Source organism: Megascapheus bottae, chromosome 28 (assembly GCF_031878675.1).
Source record: "Megascapheus bottae isolate mThoBot1 chromosome 28, mThoBot2.hap1, whole genome shotgun sequence".
NCBI classification, from domain to species: Eukaryota; Metazoa; Chordata; class Mammalia; order Rodentia; family Geomyidae; genus Megascapheus; species Megascapheus bottae.
Genome location: NC_143536.1, coordinates 4566458 through 4592378, shown reverse-complemented (window position 1 = coordinate 4592378; position 25921 = coordinate 4566458). Strand labels below are relative to the sequence as shown.

The 25921-nt window shown below is 43.4% G+C and overlaps 1 protein-coding gene across 3 annotated transcripts in view; it reads right to left on the bottom strand.

The window, feature by feature from the left end:
• Positions 1-25921, bottom strand: part of Mapkapk5 (MAPK activated protein kinase 5) — a 27048-nt gene extending 1127 nt beyond the window's left edge. The window contains exons 1-13 of one of the 3 annotated variants that reach the window (XM_090320081.1): positions 25251-25916; positions 18786-18859; positions 18134-18209; positions 17645-17742; positions 16450-16558; positions 14365-14454; positions 12657-12752; positions 11349-11429; positions 8064-8251; positions 7466-7586; positions 4070-4200; positions 3701-3822; positions 1986-2090 (exon numbers count right to left, since the gene is read on the bottom strand). In XM_090320081.1, coding sequence (XP_090176207.1) covers positions 1986-2090; positions 3701-3822; positions 4070-4200; positions 7466-7586; positions 8064-8251; positions 11349-11429; positions 12657-12752; positions 14365-14454; positions 16450-16558; positions 17645-17742; positions 18134-18209; positions 18786-18859; positions 25251-25286 — 1327 coding nt within the window. In that variant the 5' untranslated portion in view covers positions 25287-25916. Of the gene's footprint in view, positions 1-1985; positions 2091-3700; positions 3823-4069; positions 4201-7465; positions 7587-8063; positions 8252-11348; positions 11430-12656; positions 12753-14364; positions 14455-16449; positions 16559-17644; positions 17743-18133; positions 18210-18785; positions 18860-25250 lie in introns of all 3 variants that reach the window. The other 2 variants (XM_090320082.1, XM_090320083.1) reach the window with 2 other exon arrangements.

Genomic DNA, 25921 nt, shown 5'->3' with positions numbered 1-25921 from the left:
ACTTTTCTATTGTTGATGTTCAGTTTTGGAGCTTAAACTCAGGGCCTAGGTACTGTTCCTGAGCTTTTCTTTCCTCAGGGCTACTCTTCTCCTCTGAGCCACAGCTCCACTTCTAGTTCTTTTGGTGGCCTTTTGGAGTTATGTGTCTCACAGACTTTCCCACCTGGACTGGCTTTGAATCATGATTCTCAAATAGCCTTCTAAGTAGTTAGGATTACAGGTGTGAGCTACCAGGGCCTGAGTCCTGAAATTCCTATCTCCAATTAACCTCCAGAAAACGGGAAGTGGAGATGTGACTCAAATTGTAGAGTGGGATGGGAGTTTGGCCTAGTGGTAGAGTGCTTGTCTAGCATGCACGAAGACCCAGGTTCAATTCCTTGTACCACATACACAGAAAAAACCAGAAGTGGTGCTGTGGCTCAAGTAGAAGAGTTCTACCCTTGAGAACATCCAAGGACCTTGCTCAGGCCCTGAGTTCAAGCCCTAGGACTGGCAAAAAAAAAAAAAAAAAAAAAAGTAGAATAGCCCTGAGTAAAAAAGCTCAGCGACGGTACTCAAAAGTCAGTTCGAGCCCTATGGCCAATTAAAAAGAAAAAATGCACAGTCCTATTTGTCATCAGAATGATTCCAACTAAACCCATACTACAATACCAAACACACTAACCAGAATGGCTAAAATGGAAAGATATCACTGGTCACTGATAGCTCAAACATGTAACTCTTGCTACTCAGCAAACAGATTTGAGTATCATGGTTCAAAGCCAGCCCAGGCAGGAAATTCTGTGGGACTCTTATCTCCAGATAGACACACATGCACACACATACACAGCTGGAAATGGAGCTGTGGCTCAAGTGGCTCCACTTCCAGCTGTGTATGTGTGTGTATGTATGTGCATGTGTGACTGGGCTGGCTTTGAACCAGGTACTGGTAGCTCCCAAGTATAATCTGAGCTACAGATGAGATCTGAGGGTCATGACTGTCAGCCTGGGCAGAAAAATCCACGATACTCTTATTTCCAATTAATCACAAAAAAGCATGAGCCACCTTCAAGCAAATAAACCTAATAAGAACAAGAGGCACTGAGTTCCAGTCCTAGTCCCAGTGCAAAAATAGAGAAACATAAAAACAAAACTAATGAAAATTAAATTGCTGGCAATAACTGTTATTGCCCTGAGTAGAGAGAGGAAGGAGGGCTAAAGGGACTCAAAGCACGGTCTTATAACCTATACATTATAGGAATGCTGTAGACACTTTATAGGTACCCACTTTTCTATACGAGTGATATAGTTCAAATTGGAGGAAAAAGTAAAAAAAAAAAAAGAAATTAATATCTTCAAAGTTTGTGAAATGGCTACACTAGTACTTCAAATTTCTTATGGCACATCCACAAGAAACAAGCCAGACTAAAAAGCATAAAACAAGAACATCGCTCCCATTCCTAAGGATCCCGGAACTTTTAAAATGTAGTCTACCTAACTATAATAACAACAGAAAATCCAAACTGGAAGTATTGTTGTACATAAAAGGAAATTGATCTGTTCTTATTTACTTGGGAGAAAAAATCATCAGCAACTATTTAATAAACTTATACTCTTTAGTTCAAGGGTTCTCCTCTAAGCTAAGAACATCATTAGGATAAACTTTCTGCAAGGATCCTTCCTTCCCTTTCACAACAATGACTTGCTGATATCCCCACATGTCAGACAAACTGAGAAATCTGGCCCCTTTTTGCCTTGTGGCTGATGATAGGGACAGTTCGGTGTTGAATGTGCAACCCTTAACTGTCCACAGTTTTCTAAAACAAGTGAAAGGACCAGATAGTCAGGCATACCTGAACAGATAAGGGAGGGCTAACCCTCTTCCCACCATGGTCTACTCATCAGCCTTACTTTATTTAGAGTCCTCAGACACAGGCCCCAGACTGATGCTACATGTTCCACACATAATTACTTGTCTGAATTCAAGGACCAATTAAATTTGCTACCATTCCAGCTGAAGCTTTGCAAGGTATCCCTTAGGAGTTTGCATTCCCGGTTGTACTTCCAGGCCTCCTGCATTACTTCATTCAGCTTCTCATCTTCATTTTCTCCTATTGGTAAGAATGAAGAAGTTGCCACTTCAGTATCACGTGTCAAAAATAGGACATCACGTCCAACCAGTTGAGAAATGAAGACTAAATGTGTAAAAATTTACCAGATACTAACTTTACTGTGAGTCCCTATTTCTGGCCACTGAGCTCTTCTACTTTACAATGCTTTAAGAGCCATACTAAGTAAAAATATGGCCAACCTCAGACCAAGAAAGGGAGTGAGGACAAGATTTGAGCCTACTACTTTTCTCCTAAGCTCATTATTTGCTTATTCAAAAGGCTGAGATAGATGAGTTCTTTTAAAACTCAAGGAGTCTAGCATGACAGGTCAACCCAACCTTTCCTGGGCTATTACATGAAACCATAGTCAGCTGAGAGTTAACTGCTCACACATCACAGTGCTTTTCGTAGGAAAGAAACAAACTTCACTGTGTGCAAGATATTTTGCCTGAGCCAAGTAGCAACAGGGCAGGGCTAGTTCTGAACTACAAAGATATTCTCTGTATTTCATAGGCTAAAGACAGCAATGATTTTTTTTTGGGGGGGGGTGGGGAATATGGGGGGAATCAGTCATGGGGCTTGAACTCTGGGCCTGGGCACTATCCCTGAGCTCTTTAGCCACAGTGCCATTTCTGGTTTTCTGGTGGTGAAATGCAGACTTTCATGCCCAAGCTGACTTCAAGCCATGATCCTCAGATCTCAGCCACCTGAGTAGCTAGGATTACAGGTGTGAGCCACTGGTGCCTGGCTTCACCAGTGATTCCTAATGGCTCTGGAAATGATGTTTATAGTTTGAAATCTAATCCTGATCCTGTCCATATCTTCATTGTCTATCCTATACTTTGTGCTTCCATTGTCAAAACTAAGAAAACCAGGGCCCAGAGTTTTGGCCTAGTGGTAGAATCCTTGCCTCGCATGCACAAAGACCCAAGTTCGATTCCTTGGTACCACATTCATAGAAAAAAGCCAGAAGTGGTGCTGTAGCTCAAGTGATAGAGCTCTAGCCTTGAGAAAGTCCAAGGACAGTGCTCAGGCCCTGAGCTCAAGCCCAGGACTGGCAAAAAAAAAAACCCAAACAAACAAAAAAAACCTAAGAAAACCAAAATGACATGGTATACCTGCCATTGAGCCTCTACTAGAATGTTACAGGTTACAGAAGTGCAAGGCAGGGTAGGACTTTACCACTTTTTTTGTGTGTGTGGTTCATGGGGCTTGAACTTGGTCTGGGCACTATCCCTGAGCTCTTCAGCTCAAGGCTACTGCCTACCCTTGAGCCAAGCCCCACTTCCCGTTTTCTAGAGGTTAATTGGAGATAAGAGTCTCAGGTTCTTTTGTGCCCGGCTGGCTTTGAACCTTGATCCTCAGATTTCAGCTTCCAGAGTAGCTAGAAGTACAGACATGAGCTATCGCACCAGCCTTCACCACATTTCTAGATTTACAATGTCTGCTCTTTCAATGTGTACAGGCCAATTTATATAACACATTTCTTTTTCTTATGATACAAAGATAAAACAGCTAATATCAAGTTAAACTACTCTTTTTCCTTTGTATATACACATGTACGCATGCATACAGTCACATGTACACAGAGCATTAGTAAATGGCGTGACCTTTACCAGCCTGGGGGAGGATACATTGAGCAATCACATCTCGAAGCTTTTCCAAGGCAACATTTGAATCCTCAGCTCCATTTTCATGGTCGTGGATATAAATACCATCCTTTGGCTTGGTGCTTTAAGAGTGTGGGGGAGAGGCAATAACAAAGATACTTGAGAACCCAATTCTGGGTTATTAACTCTGTACACAAGATAATAGATTTTTTAGATTAATAACTACAGAGTATGTCCAGCTTTTTATACCATTCAAAGAACTTATGTTCTCTACCCACTTAAAGAAAAAAAAGGCAGACTCCTGACAGAACTTTCAGGGTGGAGCCTCAACCACGACAGCTATGAAGAACTAAAGAAATAAGCTGTTACCCGAGTAACTTCCTCTTCCTTAGAATAGGGTTGTTCACCGAGTGCAGTGGTTTAAGGCTGACTTTCAGATCCTGGATTCTCATGTTGGCCAACTGCTCTGCATGAGCCTGCTGTATTCCGGCAACCACCGCCTAGATGTAAACACTGACATCAATTATTTTTGTTTTTTGTTTTTTTGCCAGTCCTGGGGCTTGAACTCAGGACCTTGGCACTGTCTTTGGATACTTTTTGCTCAAGGCAAGCTCTCTGCCACTTGGGCCACAGCATCACTTCCTTATTTTTCTGTGTGTTACCCAGGAATCAAACGCAGGGCTTGTGCATGCTAGGCATGCAATCTACCACTAGGCTACACTCTTGGCACTCTCCCCCGACTTTTTTTTTGCCAGTCCCAGGGCTTGAACTCATGGCCTGAGCACTGTCCTTGGGCTTTCTTAAGGCCTAGTGCTGTACCACTTGAGCCACTGCACCACTTCTGGCTGTTTCTGTGTATGTAGTACCAAGGAATCAAACCCGGGTCTTCATCCATGCTAGGCAAGCACTCTTAACCACTAGGCCAAACTCCTGCCCCTGCTCCCCCCACCCCTTATTTGTGGGTCATGAGGCTTAAACTCTGGGCCTCGGCGCTGTCCCTGAGCTCTTCAGCTCACGGCTACTGCCCTACCCCTAGAGCCACAGCTCCACTTCCCTGTTCTCCAGTGATTAACTGGAGATGAGAGCCTCACAGGCTGAGGTCTTTTGTGCTCCAGCTAGCTTTGAACCAGGATCCTCAGAGCTCAGTCTCTACAGTAGGTAGGATTGTAGGCGTAAGCCTCCATGCCCAGCTTGTTTCTGTTTTTAAGACAAGTTCTTGTTATGTTGCCCAATTAATCTCAAACTTCTCAAACTTCTGGACTGAAGCAGTGCTCTTGCCTTCTGAGTGCTGAGATTAGAAGCACGTGCCAACCACTCTACCCAACTGGCCTTTTGTTGTTGTTGTTGTTGCCAGTCCTAGGGCTTAAACTCGGGGCCTGAGTGCTGTCCTTGGACTTTTCCAGCACTAGAGCTCTACCACTTGAGCCACTGCATCATTTCCAGCCTTTTTCTATATATAGTTCTGAGGAATCGAACCCAGGTCTTCATGCATGCTAGGCAAGCACTCTTACCACTAGGCCAAACTCCCAGCTTTGTTGGCCTTTTTTACATTTATTGCTAGGTACCTAAATAGGCAAGTCTAAGAAAAGTGGAAAGGAGAAGCCCCAAGTATTCAGATGGGAATTTCACTCGTTCTGATGCTATACAAATTTTGTTAAGACAGAGGATTTTTCCCCTGAATTACTATGGCCCAGGCCAAACCAAAGCCATCAGCCATCCTTCTTCCCTGACAATGGGAACAGAAATTCAACTAAAAAACATAGAGTAACAGGCTCATGCTTAGTCACTAGTGACAGCAATCTGAAGCCAAATGTCTGCCAGAATATTTTGCAGCAATATGTCTAGATGTGTCCAGAAAAACATCAGGAAGGATACATCAAGATAATAAAATATTTCATATTTGAGGAATAAGACTGGCAGAAAAGTGAAAGGAAACTCCCTCTTTTCACACCTCTGTATTATGTGAACTCTATGAATAAAACTTTCAACGGTAACTATTCTTTTTTTTTGCCAGTCCTGGGCTTGAGCTCAGGGCCTGAGCACTGTCCTTGGACTTTCTCAAGGCTAGAGCTCTACCACTTGAGCCTCAGCACCATTTCCGGCTTTTTTCTATGTATGTGGTACCGAGGAATCAAACCCGGGTCTTCATGCATGCTAGGCAAGCACTCTACCAGTAGGCCAAACTCCCAGCCCATAACTATTCTTCTATAAGGATCCCATATATTCATAGCCAGCCCTGGCTGCATCCTCACAACCATCTCATCTGCAGTGGCCTAACTAAAAATATGGAAGTAGCTCAAGATCATAAGTTAGACTCAGATGGATTCTGTTCAACATCTGTATACATGGTTGAACATTCATACCTTGAATACAGGATTTCAGAAATGGGAGCCAAGTTGCAGTATCACCTTCAAGGCCTAAAGCCACTTTTTTTTTTCTTTTTTAAGTGTGTATACTGAGACTTGAATCAGCGTGCAGTGATATCTATGTAATCCCAGAGGCAATATTACCTCCTGATTTCCAATGTCTTGAAGAATGCCAAACTGTAACCTCCAAGTGGCTGACAACCAGGATGTAAGTAATTCTTTTGAGCTGACCAAACCATTTCTGGACAAGAGGACATACTTAAACCAAGAAGTCAACCACTTACAAACCAAAGAGATGACAGAGAATTTTGTTCCTCCAGCTCACCTTCTTCTATGTTCCTGCTAAGCCTAGTACTTTTTTTTCTCCATTCATTTATTCTTTGTTGAATTTCAAACCCATTCTTGCTCTCAGCTACTTTCTTGTTCCATACCATACATGCACTCATTTGACTGTCTCTCTGACAATATCTAAGACTGCATCCAAATTAGCCTCCTTTCTCTTGATTTCCCTGTTCACCAAGTGGCTAGCCACTTCCTCTATAGAGCCTTGGTCATCAAAAGCTAGAATTTTGTTCTTCTCCAGATATACTGAGCCCATTCATTTATCTATTTCTCTAACCCAGCCTGCAGCTTCTAGAGCACTGCAGAAGTCATAGGTTGGCAGTTGTGCATGTCTAACTGACTGTCCCCTAAATATATTCCCAATGAAAAAATAGTTCTCCAAAGTGTACTGCAGCCTCTCAGTTATATCCTCCTAGATTTAAACTCTTCTGGCAAAGTCTAGTCCTGCCATACTCATCTCACTGACTTAGTGAGGTCAGGCTGATTTCCCACTGAAATATTTTGGTCTCTTAATTTTTGGCCTTCCCAACCAGTCTTTTGTGAATGCCAGTGGATGAAGACGTTCTTGAGTGTTCCTTTACTGTGTTATTTACTTAGCAAGCCCTGATCTGGTCAGTCAGTTGGCTGGTCTCTCTTTCACATGCACATACCCATACTCTCTCCTGTCTCTCTCTTGTGCTTGCTTGCTCACTCGGCTTTTTCTGCTTAAGGCTGGCACTCTACCATTTGAGCCATACCTCCATATCTGGCTTTTTGATAGTTAAATGGAGATAAGAGTCTCATGGACTTTTCTGCCTAGGCTGGCTTTGAACCATGGTCCTCAGATCTCAGCCTCCTAAGTAGTTAGGATTACAGGTGTAAGCTACCAGTCCTTGGCTTGATCTGGTCTTTTATGGGAGGTTCTTTATTTCAGATCCTGATTTTCGGAAAACCAGAAATGCATTTTGAGCACAAATAATATAATCTCAATTGTTTTTCCTTTAACCCCTCATTGAGTCAAGCCCCAACTTTCCTTCTCCACATAGCCTTTTCAGCCAACAAAATAATCATTCAAAACCTTATCCATCATCAGTTGAGCAGAGGGTAGCACATTATCCAGGGCTTCAGTTGAGTTGAGCCAGGGGTGATCCAGAACTCCCTCTATGGTAAGTCTTTCCTCTGGTTTGACCTTTAGGAGCCTATAAAGAAAATACCAACAGGTCTGCTATGAACTGATGCCCTAAAAGGAAGCACAGGAAGTTCCTGGATCTGGCTTCAATTGGCTCACTTCAAAGCCAAACACAACCATATACTACTATTGATAGCATCCAAGATGTGAAAAGCCAAATGTGTCATGGTTATCTCAGCATCTCAATATCCTGACATCAGGTCCCACCTCAACAACTGGCTTACATGCTAAGAAAAAGACAAACAGCAGGTTTACCATTTAGGGCCCAATAGGTATGTAGGTTTACCACCCTGGGAACAAAGTCTGGGGATGCAAGAGAGGGAGAAAAAGGTTTGGACTGAGGCAGGCACTCCTTACCTCAGACTCCTGACATTAAAACAGGCTGAAGCTACCAGGAAAACAGATCGCTTTTCCCTGCCCAGCATTCATCTTGACTCTACCACCTCAAGGCCTTCTTGGACCTCCCGTTCAGCAGCCCAAGACTTACTTCCTCACAACATCTTTGGCCATCTCTGAGATCTGGCTCCACTCTTCTTCTGGGAACTCAAAACTGCCTGTCATGATCTTTTTCCGCATATCCTTTGGGATGGTCCGGCTATGGTGTTTGGAGTAAAAAGGAGGGTATCCGCATAGCATCACATAGATAATTACTCCTAGGGACCATAAGTCACAGCTCTGAAAGGAAAAGGAAAACAATAGCTCACAAGCAGACAGTAAATAAGATTCAAATGTAACTTTGACATATACAAGGTGATACCTCCAAGAATCACTCAGCAGACAGTAAAACCATGTCAGAACATCTTAGGAAACCTAACATCTCTTTTTTCATGCCTATACTGGAGCTTGATCTCAGAGCCTCTCACTTCTACTTATTAGCTTTTTGGCTCATGGCTGGTAATCTACCTCTCTTGAGCCATGTGCCTTTTTTTTCCTCTATTAAAATTGAATAATTGCATACGTAATCATTCTTACATTAACACTAAGAGTCATTATTCTGATTTACTAAACTTATGATTAACAAAAAAATATAAAGACCTTGGGCTGGGAGCATGGCCTAGTGGTAGAGTACCTACATAGCATGTACAAAGCTCTGAGTTTGATTCCTCAGTACCACATACACAGAAAACGCCAGAAGTGGTACTGTGGCTCAAGTGGTAGAGACAGCTTTTTGTTGTCATTGGTGGTGGTGGTCCTGGGTCTTGAACTCAGGGCCTAAAACCTATCCTGGGCTTTCCTCAAGGCTAGCTCTCCCACTTGAGCTACAGCAACTGGACTTCCAGCTTTTCTATGTATGTGGTATAAATGAATCAAACTTGGGTCTTTGTGCCTGCTAGGCAAGCACTCTACCACTAGGCCAAGCTCCTGGCCTGAGCGCTAGCCTTGAGAAAGCCCAAGGACAAGATCCTAGGCCTGGAGTTCAAGTTCAAGCCCCAGGATTGGCAAAAAAAAAAAAAAAAAAGTCTTCAAGCTTTACATAGGAAAAAAGTTTAACTCTTAGAACATTGATGATAAAATTATTTCTATTCTGGTGATATATATATTTCTTTCCTGGTACTTGATACTTAGTTTCAGCTGTTAGCATAAGCTTTTTTCACCCAAAGCAGCTAGTGAACCTGCCATAGTACATACTACAGTTGTATGCTGCTTGGAAAGAAGCCTGAAAGGGAGGTGGTCTCAAGTGTGCTGAACCATGTTTTGACATCACACTAGTGTGTGTTTGTGGATGCCATGACTCATGCTACAGAACATGATGTTTTTTCACCTTTGAAAAGGGTAGAAAGAGGGATACTGGGGTTGAACTCAGAGCCTCACCGTACTAGTCAGACATTCTGCCAATTGAACCATGCAATTGGCCCCTTTTTGCATTTGGTTATTTTAGAGGTTGCTAGGGCAACCCGGGTTGAGAGCCTCTGACTTGTGCTTCCCCTTGTCCCTGGGGTGACAGGAATGATGCCCCTGTACTCAGCCACTGCACTTCCCTTACAGCTAGGATAATAGGCACATGCTATCACACCAGCCATTAGTTGAGCTGGAATCTCACCAACATTTATACTCAGGCTAGCTTGAACAGCCATCTCTAGATCTCCTCCTCCCAAGTAGCTAGGATTACAGACTTAAGCCACAATGCCCAGCTAAAAGGATTCTTAAAATGACCAAATTCAAAGCTTTTACTTTACAGATAAAGAAACTGATACCACAGTGAAGAGGGAAACTGAACCAATACCACACAGGTGAAGAATGGGGAAAATCAAGCAAATGTCCCAGTCTTTTTTTTTTTGGTTGGTCATGGTGCTTGAACTCTGGGTCTGTGTCCTGTCCCTGAGCTCTTCAGCTCAAGACTATCGCTTACCCTTTGAGCCCTTTCTGGAGGTTAGCTGGAGATAAGTCTCACAGATTTCACGCCTGGGCTGGCTTTGAACCATGATCCTCAGATCTCAGCCTCATGAGTAACTAGGATTACAGGTGTGAGCCACTAGCGCCTGGCTTGTCCAGTCTTTTACTTTCCTCAGCTCCTCCTCTGATGTCCATATCTAACCTCAAGTCCATAAATAGCATTATTTTCTTTTCCTTCTACTCAGCAACTCCAGGACCTGTTTTCAGAGGCACTAAATCTTTTGTGCTTCAAAACAAAATGCTTCATAGATGGCCTACAAGTGAGGAAGTACCAAGTGAGATTTAGGAACACTTGTAATGTACACAAGACACTGCTCAAATTAGGTATTTGGTAAAGCAAGAAAGAATGACACTAGAAATGATCACAATATGCTCTCTAGCTTTGGTAAAATTTAAAGCCAAGCTTGTTCTTTCAACACAATCAATGGGATGTACAGCCAGCCAAATAAATAATCTGTGGCCATAAACCTTAAACTTCACTGCAAAAGCTAAATGTGTAAGGAAAAAAGCAGAACCCCAAATAATTTCTATAGCTAGGTGTCCATGCCTTACACATGTAATCCTAGCTCCTCAAGAGATGGACGTCTGAGGATCATAGATCAAGGCCAGCCAAGCAGGAACATCTGTGAGGCTCTTCTTTTCAATTAACTACCAAAAAACCAAAAATGGAGCTATGGGGTCCCGTGTCTGTTCTAAGCTAAAAAGCTAAGGGACAGCACCCAGACCTTGAGTGCAAGCTACAGTAACAGCATAAAAAAAATATATATATAAATAGTGCAGTTCAAAGCCAGCATGGGCCATGCGCGGTGGCTCACACAGGAGGCTGAGATCTGAGGATCAAGGTTCAAAGCCAGCCCAGGCACTACAAGATATCAGACTCTTATCTCCAATTAACCTCTAGAAAACGGAAGTGGGGCTTGGCTCAAGGGTAGGGCGGTAGCCTTGAGCTGAAGAGCTCAGGGACAGTGTCCAGGCCCAGAGTTCAAACACCATGACCCACCAAAAAAAAAAAAAAAAAAGCCACATGGACACTAAAGTCTATAAGATGCTTTATCTCCAATTAACCACCAGAAAACTAGACGTGGAGCTGTGGCTCAAATGGTAGAGTGATAGCCTTGTGCTGAAGAGCGCAGGGACAGTGCCCAGGCTCAGAGTTCAAGCCCCTTGACCAAAAAAAAAAAAAAAAAATATATATATATATATATATATATAGATAGATAGATAGATAGATAGATATAGATAGATAGATAGATATAGATATAGAGAGATATAGATAGATATCTAATTTTATTACATTTGGCTGCTTCCAATATCACAAATAGGTCATAGGAATACAGAAGCTTCACAGGCAAGATAAATATAAGTAACTCTTCCCTACCTTGTTGTATGTGTAGGGTGTTGGTGAGGTAGGTATGATTCCAGACTTCTCCTTCTGATGCCTTCTCTGTGCCTCCAGTACCTGTCAGACCAAAAGGAATCTTACTGAGAACCCATCCCACCAATGTCCTACAACTGGAGATCATGGGAACCCTTATGAAGAGTTGATAGTTAATAAAACAATTTAACTTCATATCAATACAGCACTTTCACACCAAAAGCACTGATTTGTCAGTCCAAGACACATTCAGGTCAAGCATATAAAGGTCAAGTCCTTTTATCTTTACCCCTAAAAGATTTATGTTTTGTTTCTGCATATCAGAAAATCTGTGATCATTGGGCTGGGAGTTTGGCCTAGTGGTAGGGTGCTTGCCTAGCATGCATGAAGACCTGGGTTTGATTCCTTAGTACCATATACATAGAAAAAAGCCAGAAGTGGTGCTGTGGCTTAACTGGTAGAGCTCTAGCTCTGAGAAAAAAAGCCCAAGCCCAAGGACAGTGGTCAGGCCCTGAGTTCAAGCCCCAGGACTGGCAATAAATAAATAAATAGATAGATAAATAAATAAATAAAATATATGTGATTAATGACTGTGAGGATGACTCTTATAGAATTCCATGTAAAATCAGATGCACTGCAAGTTTTAGGGGAGAATCCACTCTGTCTTTTCCAGCTTTGTTGTTGGTATTGATGATGGTAGTGGTGTGGCTTGAACTCAGGGCCTAGGTGCTGTCCCTAAGCCTCTGTGCTCATAGTTAGCGCTCTACCACTTGAGTCACAGCGCCTCTTCCAGTTTTTTGAGTAGTTAATTGGAGATAAGAGTCTTATGGGGACTTTCCTGCCCAGGCTGACTTTGAACCACGATCCTAAGATCTCAACCTCCTGAATAGCTAAATTACAGGTGTGAGCCACGGCCACCTGGCTCTTTTCCAGCTTTTAAAAGAAAGCCTAGGCCTGGGAATGTGGCTTAGGAGTAGACTGCTTGCCTAGCATGCATGAAGCCCTGGGTTTGATTCCTCAGTACCACATAAACAGAAGAAGTTGGAAATGGTGGTGTGGCCCAAGTGGTAGAGTGCTAGCTCAAGGACAGTGCCACGGCCCTGAGTTCAAGCCCTAGGACTGGCAAAAGCAAAAAACAAAAAAAGGCTCTCTGTGCCAAATGAAGTAATCTTAGGTTTCTGGAGCTGAGTTGCCCTACCCCCTGCATCCAACTACAAAACCTGCATACTTTTGGAACAAATTAGAAGGAACCTGAGACTGTAGGCGGTTTGCGGATATGTCGCAGGGAAGAACTGATATGTGCTTACTTACCTGAGGTGCTACATAGTAAGGGGTGAATTGGGGCGTCATCAAGTCACCTTGGTCAATTTTAGCAAATCCAAAATCACACAACTTCACTGAAGCATCCTGACATAAAACAAACAGGTGTCATTTTTTTTCAGAATTCTCAGTGAACACTGAAGGAAAATCAAGTTGCTGGACATATGACCCTGAGCTCTTATGAGTTTCTGGCTAAGACCTAAGCCTAGAAAAAACATGTCCGCAGTCTAGAGATAATCATCGATACTGAAAAATTGTTCTTTATAGCACAGAAAAGGGATTTCTATGCATTGTTTTGGTTGGCCTTGGTTTATAACTTGCAAAAGCAGTTCTAAAATCAAAATCCAGGTCTTAGCCTTCAGGCCCTTACTGTGGACCCCTAACTTTTTTTTTCCTCCCTGGTGGTGGGGCTTTAACTCTGGGCCTGGGCATTGTCCCTGAGCTCCTCAGCTCAAGGCTACTGCCTTACCCCTTGAGCCACAATGCCATTTCCAGTTTTCTGGTGGTTAGAAATAAGAGTCTCATGGTCTTTAGTGCCCAGCTGGCTTTGAACTACGATCCTCAGAGCTCAGCCTCCTGAGTAGCTAGGATTACAGTGCCTAGCAGGACCCCTTCCCCTTTTTTTAATCAGTCCAGGGTACTGCTTCACTCTGATCATGATCATTTTTTTTTGCCTAGTCCTGGGGCTTTCCTCAAGGCTAGTGCTCTACCACTTGAGCCATTAACACCACTTCCAGTTTTCCTGTGTATGTGGTACCAAGACATTGAATCCCAATCTTCATGCATGGTAGGCAAGCACTCTACCACTAGGGGACACTCCCAGCCCCTACAGCAACTTTTATTTGGTGGGATATGGGATAAGGAAAGAAAATAAAGGGAAAACCACCTTGTCAGGGCAAATGACAACTGAAAACTTAAGTTTTAAAGTAATATTTAACAATATTTAAAATCCTAAATCTTACAATAACATGCTGGTATCACCCAAAATTAGCAATGCCAGGGATATGGCAAAATGTCTGAGTTTCTAATAAGGGAAGAAATGGAACAAGAAATGCTTTGAAATCTATGATGGGCTATATATTCTATAGACATAATGTTTTATTACATAGATTAATATGTATCTGTGACATACAAATCCTCAGCTTAATTTTAATTATGTTCTAAAATCTAAGTGCCAGTGATTGTATATAGATTCCCTTCTTCAATACTTGTTTGTTAAATGACATTTGAAATAAGATTTAAAAATCAATGTTAATTAAAAAAAAAGTGAAATGTACAATATCCTCTAAAGAAATGAGCTTTCCACAGAAACAGTGGAACAAAGGGAGAACTAATTCAGCTGTGATACTCACTAGACACTACATTGGAAACTAAGTATACAATTCGGAGGGTGGGTTGGGAGGGGAAAAAACTGGGAAGCCTGGAAGTTTGTCCTAGTGTTAGAGTGCTTGCCTAGAATGCACAAAAAAAAAATTTTAAATTTAAAAATGCTTTGACTTGAAGCCTCTTCACCATGGATTTGGAGCAACACACACACACACACACACACACACACACTCTCTCTCTCTCTCTCTCTCTCTCTCTCTCTCTCTCTCTCTCTCTCTCCTATACTGTGTTAAGACTTAGACACACACAAAACCACTTCTGAGCTGTGTTAAGAATGGCAGCCATAGACATGCATAAAATCAAGTTTTCTCACCAAAGAGTTATCCTTGAAAAGCAGATTTTCAGGCTTGAGGTCTCTGTGTGCAATGTTTAACAAGTGACAGTGCTGTAGAGCCAACGCTATCTGAAAAAGGACACAGTGGGCAACCACCTCTGAGCAAAGAACAATCCTGAATATCCAATGGGAGAAAACTCAGGGCTTAAAAAAAGTAAGCTATTTTAAGTCAACTAAAACTGTGGTCAGCTTTAATTTAACCTAAAACCTAATTTTTAAAAATACAAAATAAAATATTAAAACAATTCTGTCAAAAGAAACTGATCATTACATACTATAAGAATTGGGGCTGGGGACTGGGAGCGTGGCCTAGCAGTAGAGTGCTTGCCTAGTATGCATGAAGCCCTGGGTTCGATTCTTCAATACCACATACACAGAAAAGGCTGGAGGAATGTTGTGGCTCAAGTGGTAGAGTGCTAGCCTTGAGAAAGCTCAAGGACCATTGCCCAGGACCCAAGTTCAAGCCCCAGGATTGGCAAAAAAAAAAAAAAAACTAAGAAAAAAAATATATGGGAAAAAATGACTTGCTCCCACTTTTGTTTGAAATGTGATAGGCACTGAAAAAGAAACACTTAGCTGAAGTCTACAGTGGGTATAGATTTCCCCAACTAGACAGTAGCAGGTTTGCCTGGCTCAAAACAATTGTAATTGAAGGATCTGGATAGCAGGCTCCATCAAACTAGCTGATTGGGTTTCTCTAACTTATGTCTTGATTGGTTGATCTTGTTGAAATCTTGTCAGGTAACACCTATAATTCTAGCTACTCAAGAGGCTGAGAGCTGAGGAAAAGTAGTTCAAAGCCAGCCTGAGCAAGAAAGTTTGTAAGACTCTTACCTCCAATTAATCACCAAAAAGCCAGAAGTGGAGCTATGATCCAAATGGTAGAACACTGGCCTTGAGCAAAAAAGCTTAAGGACAATGCCCAGGCCCTGAGTGCAAACCCCAAAACTGGCACAAAAAAAGAAAGGGGGACAGGGAAGGGGGAAGAGAATGTTGCCTGTGTGGATTTGAGTGGATTTTGGGTTTTGATCATCAGAGCTCATTTTTCAGCCCTCATACTTAAAAACTGAAAGAGCTCAAGAAGTTTAATGGAAAGAACAAATTCTAACATTCTTTTTTTTTGGCCAATTATAGTATTTGAAATCAGGCAGAGTCCTTGAACTTCTTTTGCTCAAGGCTAGCACTCTACCACTTGAGCCACAGGACCACTTCAGACTTTTTCTGTGTATGTGGTACTGAGGAATCTAACCCAGGGCTTCATGCATGCTAGATAAGCACTCTACCACTAAGCCCTCACTCTTCAATTCTCAATATGGAATTTTCTCAGCATTCCAAATATTGCTGAGGAAGCAATCAAAAAGTGTTTGAAAAGGACCATGGAAAATGTGGAAAGATGTTATGAAAACCAAAGTGGACTGTGCTCCCAGCTTTTCTCTGCCATGCTTGCTTTCTCTGAAAATAGGCCTTGAACTTTTTACCTGGCTGGGAGTCAGTACCAGTCAGATTCCTAGTACTGAATGTGACTTAAATGATTGTTTCTGCAACAATAAAAATGCAATGTCAAAACAGAACTAGAAATAACCAGAAATTACAAAAATGTAAGAATCCTAATAAAATCTGCAAAAATAATAGCTGACACATGCAAAAAGCACCCCATGTGCAAATATGTAAGGGCATATATTTGTTTGTATCATTCAGCCTTTCAGGTACTGTCAACAGCATTTTATCTCAAAGTCCAGTAACAGCACTTGGAAGCTGAACATGTAACAATATCAACAGTCACTGAAGGAGGTAAGATTATCTTCCTTTCAGTTTATCACTGCTTGCATACAGTTAGGCCTCAAGAAGCAGTTGACAACCCATTAATAATAGACCCGCCCCTCCCCCCAAAGTATAAAAGGGGTCATATTTCTCCAATTAAGACATCCTCTCTGATTACATAACAAAGCAGGCAATGAGAAGTCAAATAGAGCTTTTCTTAAGCTTTCTTTTATACCCCCTAATGAAATTGCATTGGTTAACCAACATAGTTGGCAGTTTGATTGGTACCCGGGGGTCACTTGCCTGCTTTGTTACTTGGCTGGCTTGCTTCTCTGTAAAGTGCCGGTGCTGGCTGATTCTGTGAAATAGCTCTCCCCCTTCCATCATCTCCATTACAATTAAGAGTCGAGCCCTGTTTGAAACCATTTGTTAAGTTAAAAAAAAAATCTAAAACATTAAAAAACTGACCTAGAGATCTCATCTACAATGTGTAACCAGTTCTGAAGTCCAAGACAATACAAGCTACTAAATATGAGGAAAAACTCTCACATTCTCAAAAAAAAGTCCATGAATTTGGGTTACTATTTTTTTTATATAAATTGCTTCCAGCTTCCATCCAAATGCTTTCACCAACAGAGCACAGTTGTAAAAAATAACTATTCTTAAATTTCTGTCATCTTCCTCCATCTGTAAAATACCTACTTCTCAGGTGCTAGACTGCCTGTGACTCTGGAACATCTTACCTCTCAGACACACAAATGACTTCTCCTTATCAGAATCAGAACAGTCAGAGTATATAGCCATGGCCTACTAACACTGCCTGGCTGGTGATTTACATCTCAGTTATACTTCACATACTATCCTGTGTTTGCCAGTCTGCAGCTAAAAGAATAAAGCTGACTTTAAAAGAGAAGTTAGACTAACCAAGAGGGTATTTGCTATACCAACCTAGGACACTGCCTACAATAACACTTAGCCCCCTTTCAGTGATTTGAAATACAATGCTTATATTCTATAGTATTATTTTAAGACAGGGTTTTCTTGTGGTAGCCCAGGCTGGCCTCAAACTCTAGCTATCCTTGCCTCAGCCTCCCAGGTGCTGGGAGAACCAAGCAGTTCTAAAGTGTTTTGCCACTAAGTGCCATCCTCGGCCCTTAAATGTTCTATGTATTTAATTTCCTAAAAGAAAGTAATCACTCAGAGGCATACAAGTCACTATTTCCCACAAAATAGTGCCTACTGAAGCTGAGTAATAAGTACTTAGGGCTTCATTACAAAATTCTATCTGCTTTTATGGATGTTTAAACTTTTTCCAAAATTCAGAGAGAAAAAGGAGGAAATGGGTTGATGAAAGAGGGGGAGGAGAAGGGAGAGGGAGATGGGGAGGGAGGGAGGGAGAGGGAGGGAGAGGGAGGGAAAAGAAAGCATACCACTAGAGGAAGACTGCTACACTGTGGCCCACACACAGGTCAGTGAGGCCTCCGCTGCTCAGTCTTACCTGGGGCTGGACTCGTGTGGGAACTGTACGCTGTTGGCAAACACTTCAACAACCTGAACAATGTTTGGATGTGTGGCACACATCATGTGCAGGCGTACCTTGAAGAGAAAAGAGATGTTTCTGTGCCAAGAGGATGACATTTTCGGCCTGATTTGGGAGGCTGAGATTGTGGGGATCCTATTTTGAGGCCAGTTAAGGAGTCACTAGTTTACAAGAGTTCTTCTTAGGGAAGAGCCAGATGTGGAGGCAGCACGTGTTAGCCTAGTGGAGTGTACAGAAGTGCCTGCCTGGACAGAAAGTAAGACGCTATCCCAAAAATAATGTCTAAATTCCAGGACTGGACACATGGCCTAACAGTGATAATAGGGACTTATGAGGACTCTAGTTCAAATCCCAGCATTGTCAAGGTAAAATAGAAAAAAAACCTAGACAGCCAAAAAACCAAGCAAACTCTTTAAATATGCAAGTCAAGGCAATAAAGGACCATACCTCATTTCTAGATTTTGGACGATCAAGAAGAATTTTTAGTGCAAACCGTTCTTGGGTAGATTTCTTCACACAGACTCTAGATTTGAAAGGAGAAAAATCAGCAATATTCTAGGTGTAGAAAAGGTCATTTCATGTATGTTGTTTGGGAATTGTACTTCTAATTATGGGTATATGTGCAAGGTCAGCAAAAGAAAGTTTCCCAGGGAAGCAGGTGGGAAGCAGGTGGTGTGAGAGAAAAGGACCTCACTTCTCTATCCAGCTCTCTGGCTCAGGTCTCAGGTCCCTGAGCATGTAACATGTATTCACCAACATAAGCCAATGAGGAAGTAATGACCTCTTCTGCTTCAGGTAACTCTCAAAGTGGCCACATAGTATCCATATCTTCTGCTATTGACTATTACAAACCCTGTGACATGGTCACTTCAGCTCTTTCCACATGCATGTGAAAGAAATAGAAACGAACATGATATCCTTTACCAGGCACTGAGATTGTAGCTCCATGGAAGGGTGTGTGCTTAACACCACAAGGCCTGAGTTCAATTCCCAGTTATCTAGTATCACCTGGCACAGATGATAGTTGTTATTCAAGAGAGACTTTCCATAGGCTTTTGCTGTGAACAATTTTATCACAGTTCTCTCATGGGTCTCTTACCTAACTGGACCACTAATTCCAGCTCCCAGCTTCTGAGTCCAATTGATACTGTATTCTTCTAAAATGGAAGTTTCCTATTAAAAAAAAGGGGGAGAAGGCAAATAATGACTCCTCTATTCAGAAGTTGTTCAGATAACAGGCTTAAGCTACTATGCCTGCCCGAGGGTAACCATTTTTTTTTTTTCTTTTTTTTTTGGCCTGGGCTTGGGCTCCAGGCCTGAGCACTGTCTTGGACTTTCTCAAGGCTACAGCTCTACCGCTTGAGCCACAGCACCACTCCTGGCTTTTTTTCTATGTATGTGGTACTAAGGAATCGAACCTGGGTCTTCATGCACTCTACCACTAGGCCAAACTCCCGGACCTAAAGGTAACTATTTTAAATAAGTTCGAAGAATAAGAGGGAACTATGATGATGCTGAGTCAAAACAGGACTTATTTTTTATTTTACTATGTTGTCAAGCTAATCAAACTGCTGGTCTCAAGGGTACGCCATCACACTCAACAAATAGAGGAATTTCAACAGAGTAACAGACACGACAGAGGAATCACACGGAAATGAACACTATTGTAACTAACATGAAACGCTCACTAGAGAGGCCCAACAGATTCCAGGTAGCAAAAGAAACCAAACTTAAAAAAAAAATTAAAAACTTGAGTTAAGCTGGGCACAGGAGGCTCATACCTGTCATCCTAGCTGTTTGTGAAGCTGAGACCTGAGGATTGCAATTCGAGGACAGCCTGGATAAGAGAGTCCATGAGACTCTCTATCTCTAATCAAACCACCAGAAAACTGGAAGTGGCACTATGGTTTAAAGTGGTAGAGTAGGGCTGGGACTGTGGCTTATTGGTAGAGTGCTTACCTAGCATGCATGAAGCCCTGACTTCAATTCTTTAGTACAATATACACAGAAAAAGCCAAAAATGGCACTATGGCTCAAGTGGAAGAGTGCTAGCCTTGAGCAAAAAGAAGCTCAGGGACAGTATCCAGGACCTGAGTTCAAGCCCTATAATTGAACAACAACAACAACAACAAAAGCTTGAAGCCAGGCACCATTGGCTCACACCTGTAATCCTAGCTCCTCAGGAGGCTGAGATCTGAAGAAAGCAGTTCAAAGCCAGCCAGGGCATGAAAGTCCATGAGACTCTTATCTTTAACCACCAGAAAAACCCAGAAGTGGTGCTGTGGCTCCAATGGTAGAGTACTAGCCTTGAGAAAGTTCAAGGATAGTGTCCAGGCCCTGAGTTCAAGCCTAGGACCGACAAAAGAGGAAAAAAAAAAAGGACGCAGTAGATCAGGTAAACATGGAAGAAAAACCAACCATTCCTGCATTTATTCATTTACTAATTTTTTTTTCCAGTCCTGGGGCCTGGAACCCTGAGCACTGTCCCATTTTTTTTTTTTTCTTCCTGCTTATGTGGTACTGAGGAATTGAACCCAGGGCTTCATGCATGCTGGGCAAGCACTGTACCTGCCTAACATGTACACCAAGCCACATTCTCAGCCCCATTTACTGAATTTTAAGACACGGTTGGCCTCAAACTCATTATCCTGCTGGTTGAGCCTATCAAGTGCTGGAATGACAGATAATGCACCACATGTTTAGCTCTTTTCTTAAGTTAATAAACGTAAGGTTCTTTAAAATGACAGTCATTAAACTAAGCTCTTAGGCTCTTTAGCTCACGGCTAGCACTCTACCACTTGAGCCACAGTTGCAGTTTTTCTGGTGGTTAATTGGAGATAAGAGTCTTACAGACGGGAGGGAAATGGGTACCAAGACATGTGAAAGGGTATCAATGTATGTGAATTAATGCACCTTCTATCTGGCAAATATCATGTAACCCTTTTACTAATTACAATAAAAAAAATGCAAAAAAAAAAAAAAAAGGAAAAGAAAAAAAAAGTCTTACAGACGTTCATGCCACGGCTGGCTTTGAACTGTGATCCTCAGATATCAGCCTCCAGAGTAACTAGGATTACAGGTGTGAGTCACCAGCTCCCACTGATGCCAGCCTTTTGGTTGAGATGGAGGTAGGGGAGTCTCAGTTTTTCTCCCTGGAATTGGCGTTGAACTGCAATCCTGATCTCCACTTTCTAGATAGATGAGAGACCTGAGTTCCCAGGCTCTGTTACCATCCTAATTTTTTTTTTCTTTTCTTTTCTTTCTTTCTTTTGGCAATACTGAGGTTTAGCTTTAGGACCTTTAAGCTCATTCTCTATTGCCATTCTACCACTTGGGCCAGGTCTCGTAAATGGAGTCTGTGAAGGTTTTTCTGACCAGAAAAGCTTTTTTTTTTTTTTTTTTTGGTTGTGGGACTTGAACTCTGGGCCTGGGTGCTGTCCCTGAGCTCTTCAGCTCAAGACTACCACCCTACCCCTTGAGCCACAGCCCTACTTCCAGTTTTCTGGTGGTTAACTGGAGATAAAGAGTATTACAGACTTTAGTGGCCTAGCTGCTTTTGAACCATGATCCTCAGATCTTAGCCTCCTGAGTAGCTAGGATTACAGGTGTGTGAGCCACAGCGCAGAATAGCTTATAAATGTAATTCTCCAGATTATATTACAAGCATGACTCTAAATGTGTAGATAGGTAAGACAGACAGATAGATGATGTAGGTAGATAGGTGGACAGATAGTATGTGTATGTCCTGAGGTTTGAACTCAGAGCCTGCACATTGTCTCTGAGCACTAAAGGCTAATGCTCTACCACTAGAGTCACAGCTTCACTTCTGGCTTTTTCTTTTCTTCCAGTCCTGGGCTTTGAACTCAGGGCCTGAGCACTGTCCTTGGGCTTTCTCAGGAGTACAGCTCTACCTCTTCAGGCTTTTTCTATGTATGTGGTACCAAGAAATCAAACCTAGGGCTTCATGTAAGTTAAGGAAACACTCCACCACTAGGCCAAACTCCTGGCTCACTTCGGTTTTTTGTTTTTTTTTTGTGGGTCATGGGGCTTGAACTCAGCCTGGGCCCTGTCCCTGAACTCTTCAGCTCAAGGCTACCTCCCTACCCTTGAGCCAAGCCCCACTTCCTGTTTTCTAGAGGTTAATTGGAGATAAGAGTCTCAGGTTCTTTTGTGCCGGGGCTTGGCTTTGAACCTTGGTCTTCAGATCTCAGACTCCTGAGTAGCTAGGATTACAGGTGCAGGCTCGAGCCACCACTCTAGGCCTACTTCTGGCTTTCTGATGGCTAATTGGAGATGAGTCTCACAGACTTTTCTACGTTGGCTGCCTTCGAACATTGACCCTCTCAGATCTCAGCCTCCTAAGTAGCTAGAATTACAAGTATAAGCCATAATGGCTGGCTATTTTTTTAAAGTAATAAAATGAGCATTTAAGAATCCAGTCAGGAGGCCGGAAGTTTGGCCTAGTGGTAGAGTGTTTGTTTGCCTAGCATGCACGAAGACCTGGGTTCAATTCCTCGCTACCACATACAGAGAACAAGCCAGAAGTGGTGCTGTGGCTCAAGTGGTAAAGCTCTAGCCTTGAGAAAACCCAAGGACAGTTATCACACCATGAGTTCAGGCCCAGGACTGGCCAAAAAAAAAAAAGTCCAGTCAGTCGTCTCTCAGATAGCAAGGCCGCAGAACTTTACGGGCTATGTTGAAAGCCCAGGACGACAGGTTTCTAGCTGAACTCTGCAGGTTTCAGGGCTTACTATTTGATGAACACCTCAAGAAAGCAAAACAATAAACACAACACAATGAAATAGCTCAGAAAAATTTGATTTGCTGTAATAGTGATTTGCTTCCAAAGGGGGTATATCCTAGTTTAGCACTGGTTACCAAATCAGATATTCTCAGTCCGCTTAGCTTGTCAGTTAGACAAGCCCACATTAATAAGAAAAATACCAGTGACCTGTCAAGTAATTTAGTGCAGAAAAGCTTCTTAAAACTTCAGAAAATTAATAAGTGGTTAAAAAAACCCTTCCTCAACCACACTTAAGCTGCTATGAGCTAATATTCATCGAGCTGTTATTGTGAGCACATCTCAGTACATTTGCCCATTGAAAGCGCAAAAAATTCATAAGAGCTTAGAAACAGCCTAGGTTCTTTCTTTGGTAGGAAACAAAGGACAGCACAATGAGGTGACTTAAACAAGGACCCAAAGCTAATAAATGGCAATACTTGGATTTTAATCATTAGTCTACCTAAAGGAACTAACAATAAAACCTGAGCCAAGAAGGAGGAAAGTATATCAGAGCAGTCCTTTAGAACCTTTATTTTTGTTATTTAAAACTTGCTCTATCTTAGCATGGTTTTTGTTTTTGTGATGCCGGGAATCAGACTGAAGACTTTGCACATGCTAGACAAGCACTCTAACACTGAGCTACAGCCCTACACCTAAACTGCTGATTTTCAGCACCAAATAACTGTCCTTTGGGGATTCGGGGAAATAAGGATAGAAGGGTATGGGACTGCAGGAGTCCCAGCGAGATGGCTGTTTTTACCTGAACTTCTGATGGTCTTTTCATACTTTCCAACTTGATGATTTTGTTGGCTGCACTACATCCACAGTCCAACAAACATATACATATAACACGCATATATAAACACACTTACACATACATACACACACACAAACACATATATACTTCCTTTAGAAAAAGTTTCCCCAAACCCATGAAGCATGATACTACATCTTAATCCCAGCATTCAAGGAGGATCCCATGTGCTGACTGGCCTGGACTACATAGCAAGTTCACGGCCAGCCTGGACAACACTGCCAGATTCAGTCTCAAAAAATAAGTAAGGACTAGGAATCTGGGTGCAGGTGGCTCACGCCTGTAATCCTAGCTACTCAGCTACTCAGGAGGCTGAGATTGGAGGATCAAGTTTCAAAGCCAGCCCAGGCACAAAACACTGTGAGACGCTTATCTCCAATTAAGCACCAAAAAACTGGAAATAGTGCTGTGGTTCATCATGGTAGAGCGCTAGCCTAAAGCTGAAGAGCTCAGGGACAGCACCCAGGCCCAGAGTTCAAGCCCTATAACTGATCAAAAAAAAAAAAAAGTAAGGACTAGGATTGCATAGTGCAATTGTAGTACACTTGCCACCATGCACAAGACCCTAGGCTCAATCCCAAGCACCACAAAAGGCAAAAAAAAAAACCCAACTCACATTATTTTTCTTTGGAATCATTGATGGTTTTCATAAACCATATAATGATGGTATAGTGAAATACCCTGAAGAGGAAAATAACCCCAAGCTGCCAACAGGTCAAGGGAAAATGAAATTCTAAATGCACTGGGTCAACAAATTTAACTTTAGCTTTACATGAACCCTAATTTCCTACCTGTAAGACACACAGCCCATAAAATCTGCCCATTAAAGTGTGGAAATGTCACAACCAACTGAATCCTCATACAATTAATTATGCTCATAAAATAATTATGTGCCAGATGCCAGTGGCTCACATTTGTAATCCTGGAAGTTTAGGAGATGAGATAGGAGGATCATGATTTGAGGCCAACCTGGACAGAAAGTCTCTGAGACTTCTCTCCAATTAACCACCAAAAGGCCGGAAGCGGAACTGTGCCTCAAGTTGGAGGCTTAGTGCTAGCTTTGAAAAGCCCAGGGAACTGCATCCTGGTCAGGTCTCCATACTGGCATGCTTCACACAACGCGCGCGCGTGCACACGCATGCACACACGGGCTCGCGCGCGCACCCTTCAAAAAAACGTATCATTTTATTTGCATAATTTCAGAACATATTTGCTTTTCTTTGGGATAACAGCTGTAAGTTTTTTCTAAATATAAAAACAAACACCTCAGAGGAGGGAAAAGAAAATACATTAAAGAACAATCTATTTTCCCAAAGGACAGGTTTTCATAAGAAGGCAAAACACGGGGCCGGGAGTTTGGCCTAGTGGTTAAAGTGCTTGCCTAGCATGCATGAAGACCCGGGTTCAATTCCTCGGTACCACATACATAGAAAAAAGCTGGAAGTGGTGCTGAGGCTCAAGTGGTAGAGCTCTAGCCTTGAGAAAGTCCAAGGACAGTGCTCAGGCCCTGAGTTCAAGCCCAGGATTGGCAAAAAAAATAAATAAATAAAAAATTGAAAAAAGAAAAAAGAAGGCAAAACACCTTCTAACACGGCAATCTCCAAGGAGGTGATTTCAAACATATCAGGAGGGGTGCAAACGTTGCTGCAGCAGACGACACGGGAGAAATCGCTGGGTGGAGGCGCTTGGCGGGGGGCGGGGGCAATGGAAAGGAAGAGGAGTAGCAGGCCCCCCCCTCCCACTTATGTCAAGCATCTCCCGTGCCACTCACCTTGCTCGGGGAAGTAGAGGAAACCCGACATCGCACCCTGCAGACACGCAATCCCCGCGCCCCGGGGCTGTCAAACGGCCCAAGGAATCGAGGGTGGGGTGGAGGAGGCCGAAACCCCGCAGTAACCCAAGTCTTTCTCTGTTTACTGGGGTGAAAGCCGAGAAAACAACGCGGGGGCTTGGCATCGCCCCCTTACCTTGATAGCTTTCTCCATGTCGCTGTCCTCCGACATGCTCCGCCGGGTCCCCACACCCAAGAGCGGTGCAATCTGCGCGGCTGCCCGATCCCCTGGCAGCCGAGGGGGCAGAGGGCTCGGGGCTCGGGGAGATGGGCGGCAGGCGCCCCCGGGGGCCGGCAGAGACGACGTCCCCGGCGCCGGCTCGGCTTCGGCGGGCGGCTCTAGGCCGGCGGCGGCGGCGGCGGCCCCTGGGGACGAGCCTTTGTGCTGGGCCCCGCGCAGCCGCTTCCAGGCCTCATCCCCGGCCGGGGAGGCTGGCTCCCGGGGCAGGGCGAGGCCAGGAGGGCCCCGGCCCGGGCCGCCGTGCACCGGCCTCGCAGGGCCGCCGCTTAGGCCTGGACTCGCCAGTTCCCGGAGAGCCTGCGCCGCCACCGCCGCCGCCTCCGCCGGCAGGGACGCGAAGCCGAGCCCGCTGCCGCCGGCACTGCTGCCTGTCCCGCCGCCGCTTCAGCACTACACATCTCACCGGGACACCCGCGCCAGGCAGCCCCGCCGGCCGCCCACCCGCGCTGCGCCCCGATGGCGCGCCGGGACACCGCTCCCGCCGCCCGACTCGGCGACTCCAAGCTCCACGCGCCCCTCGCCTACGTCGGCTGAGGTTTCATTTACACCCGGGAGGCCCGTGGCTG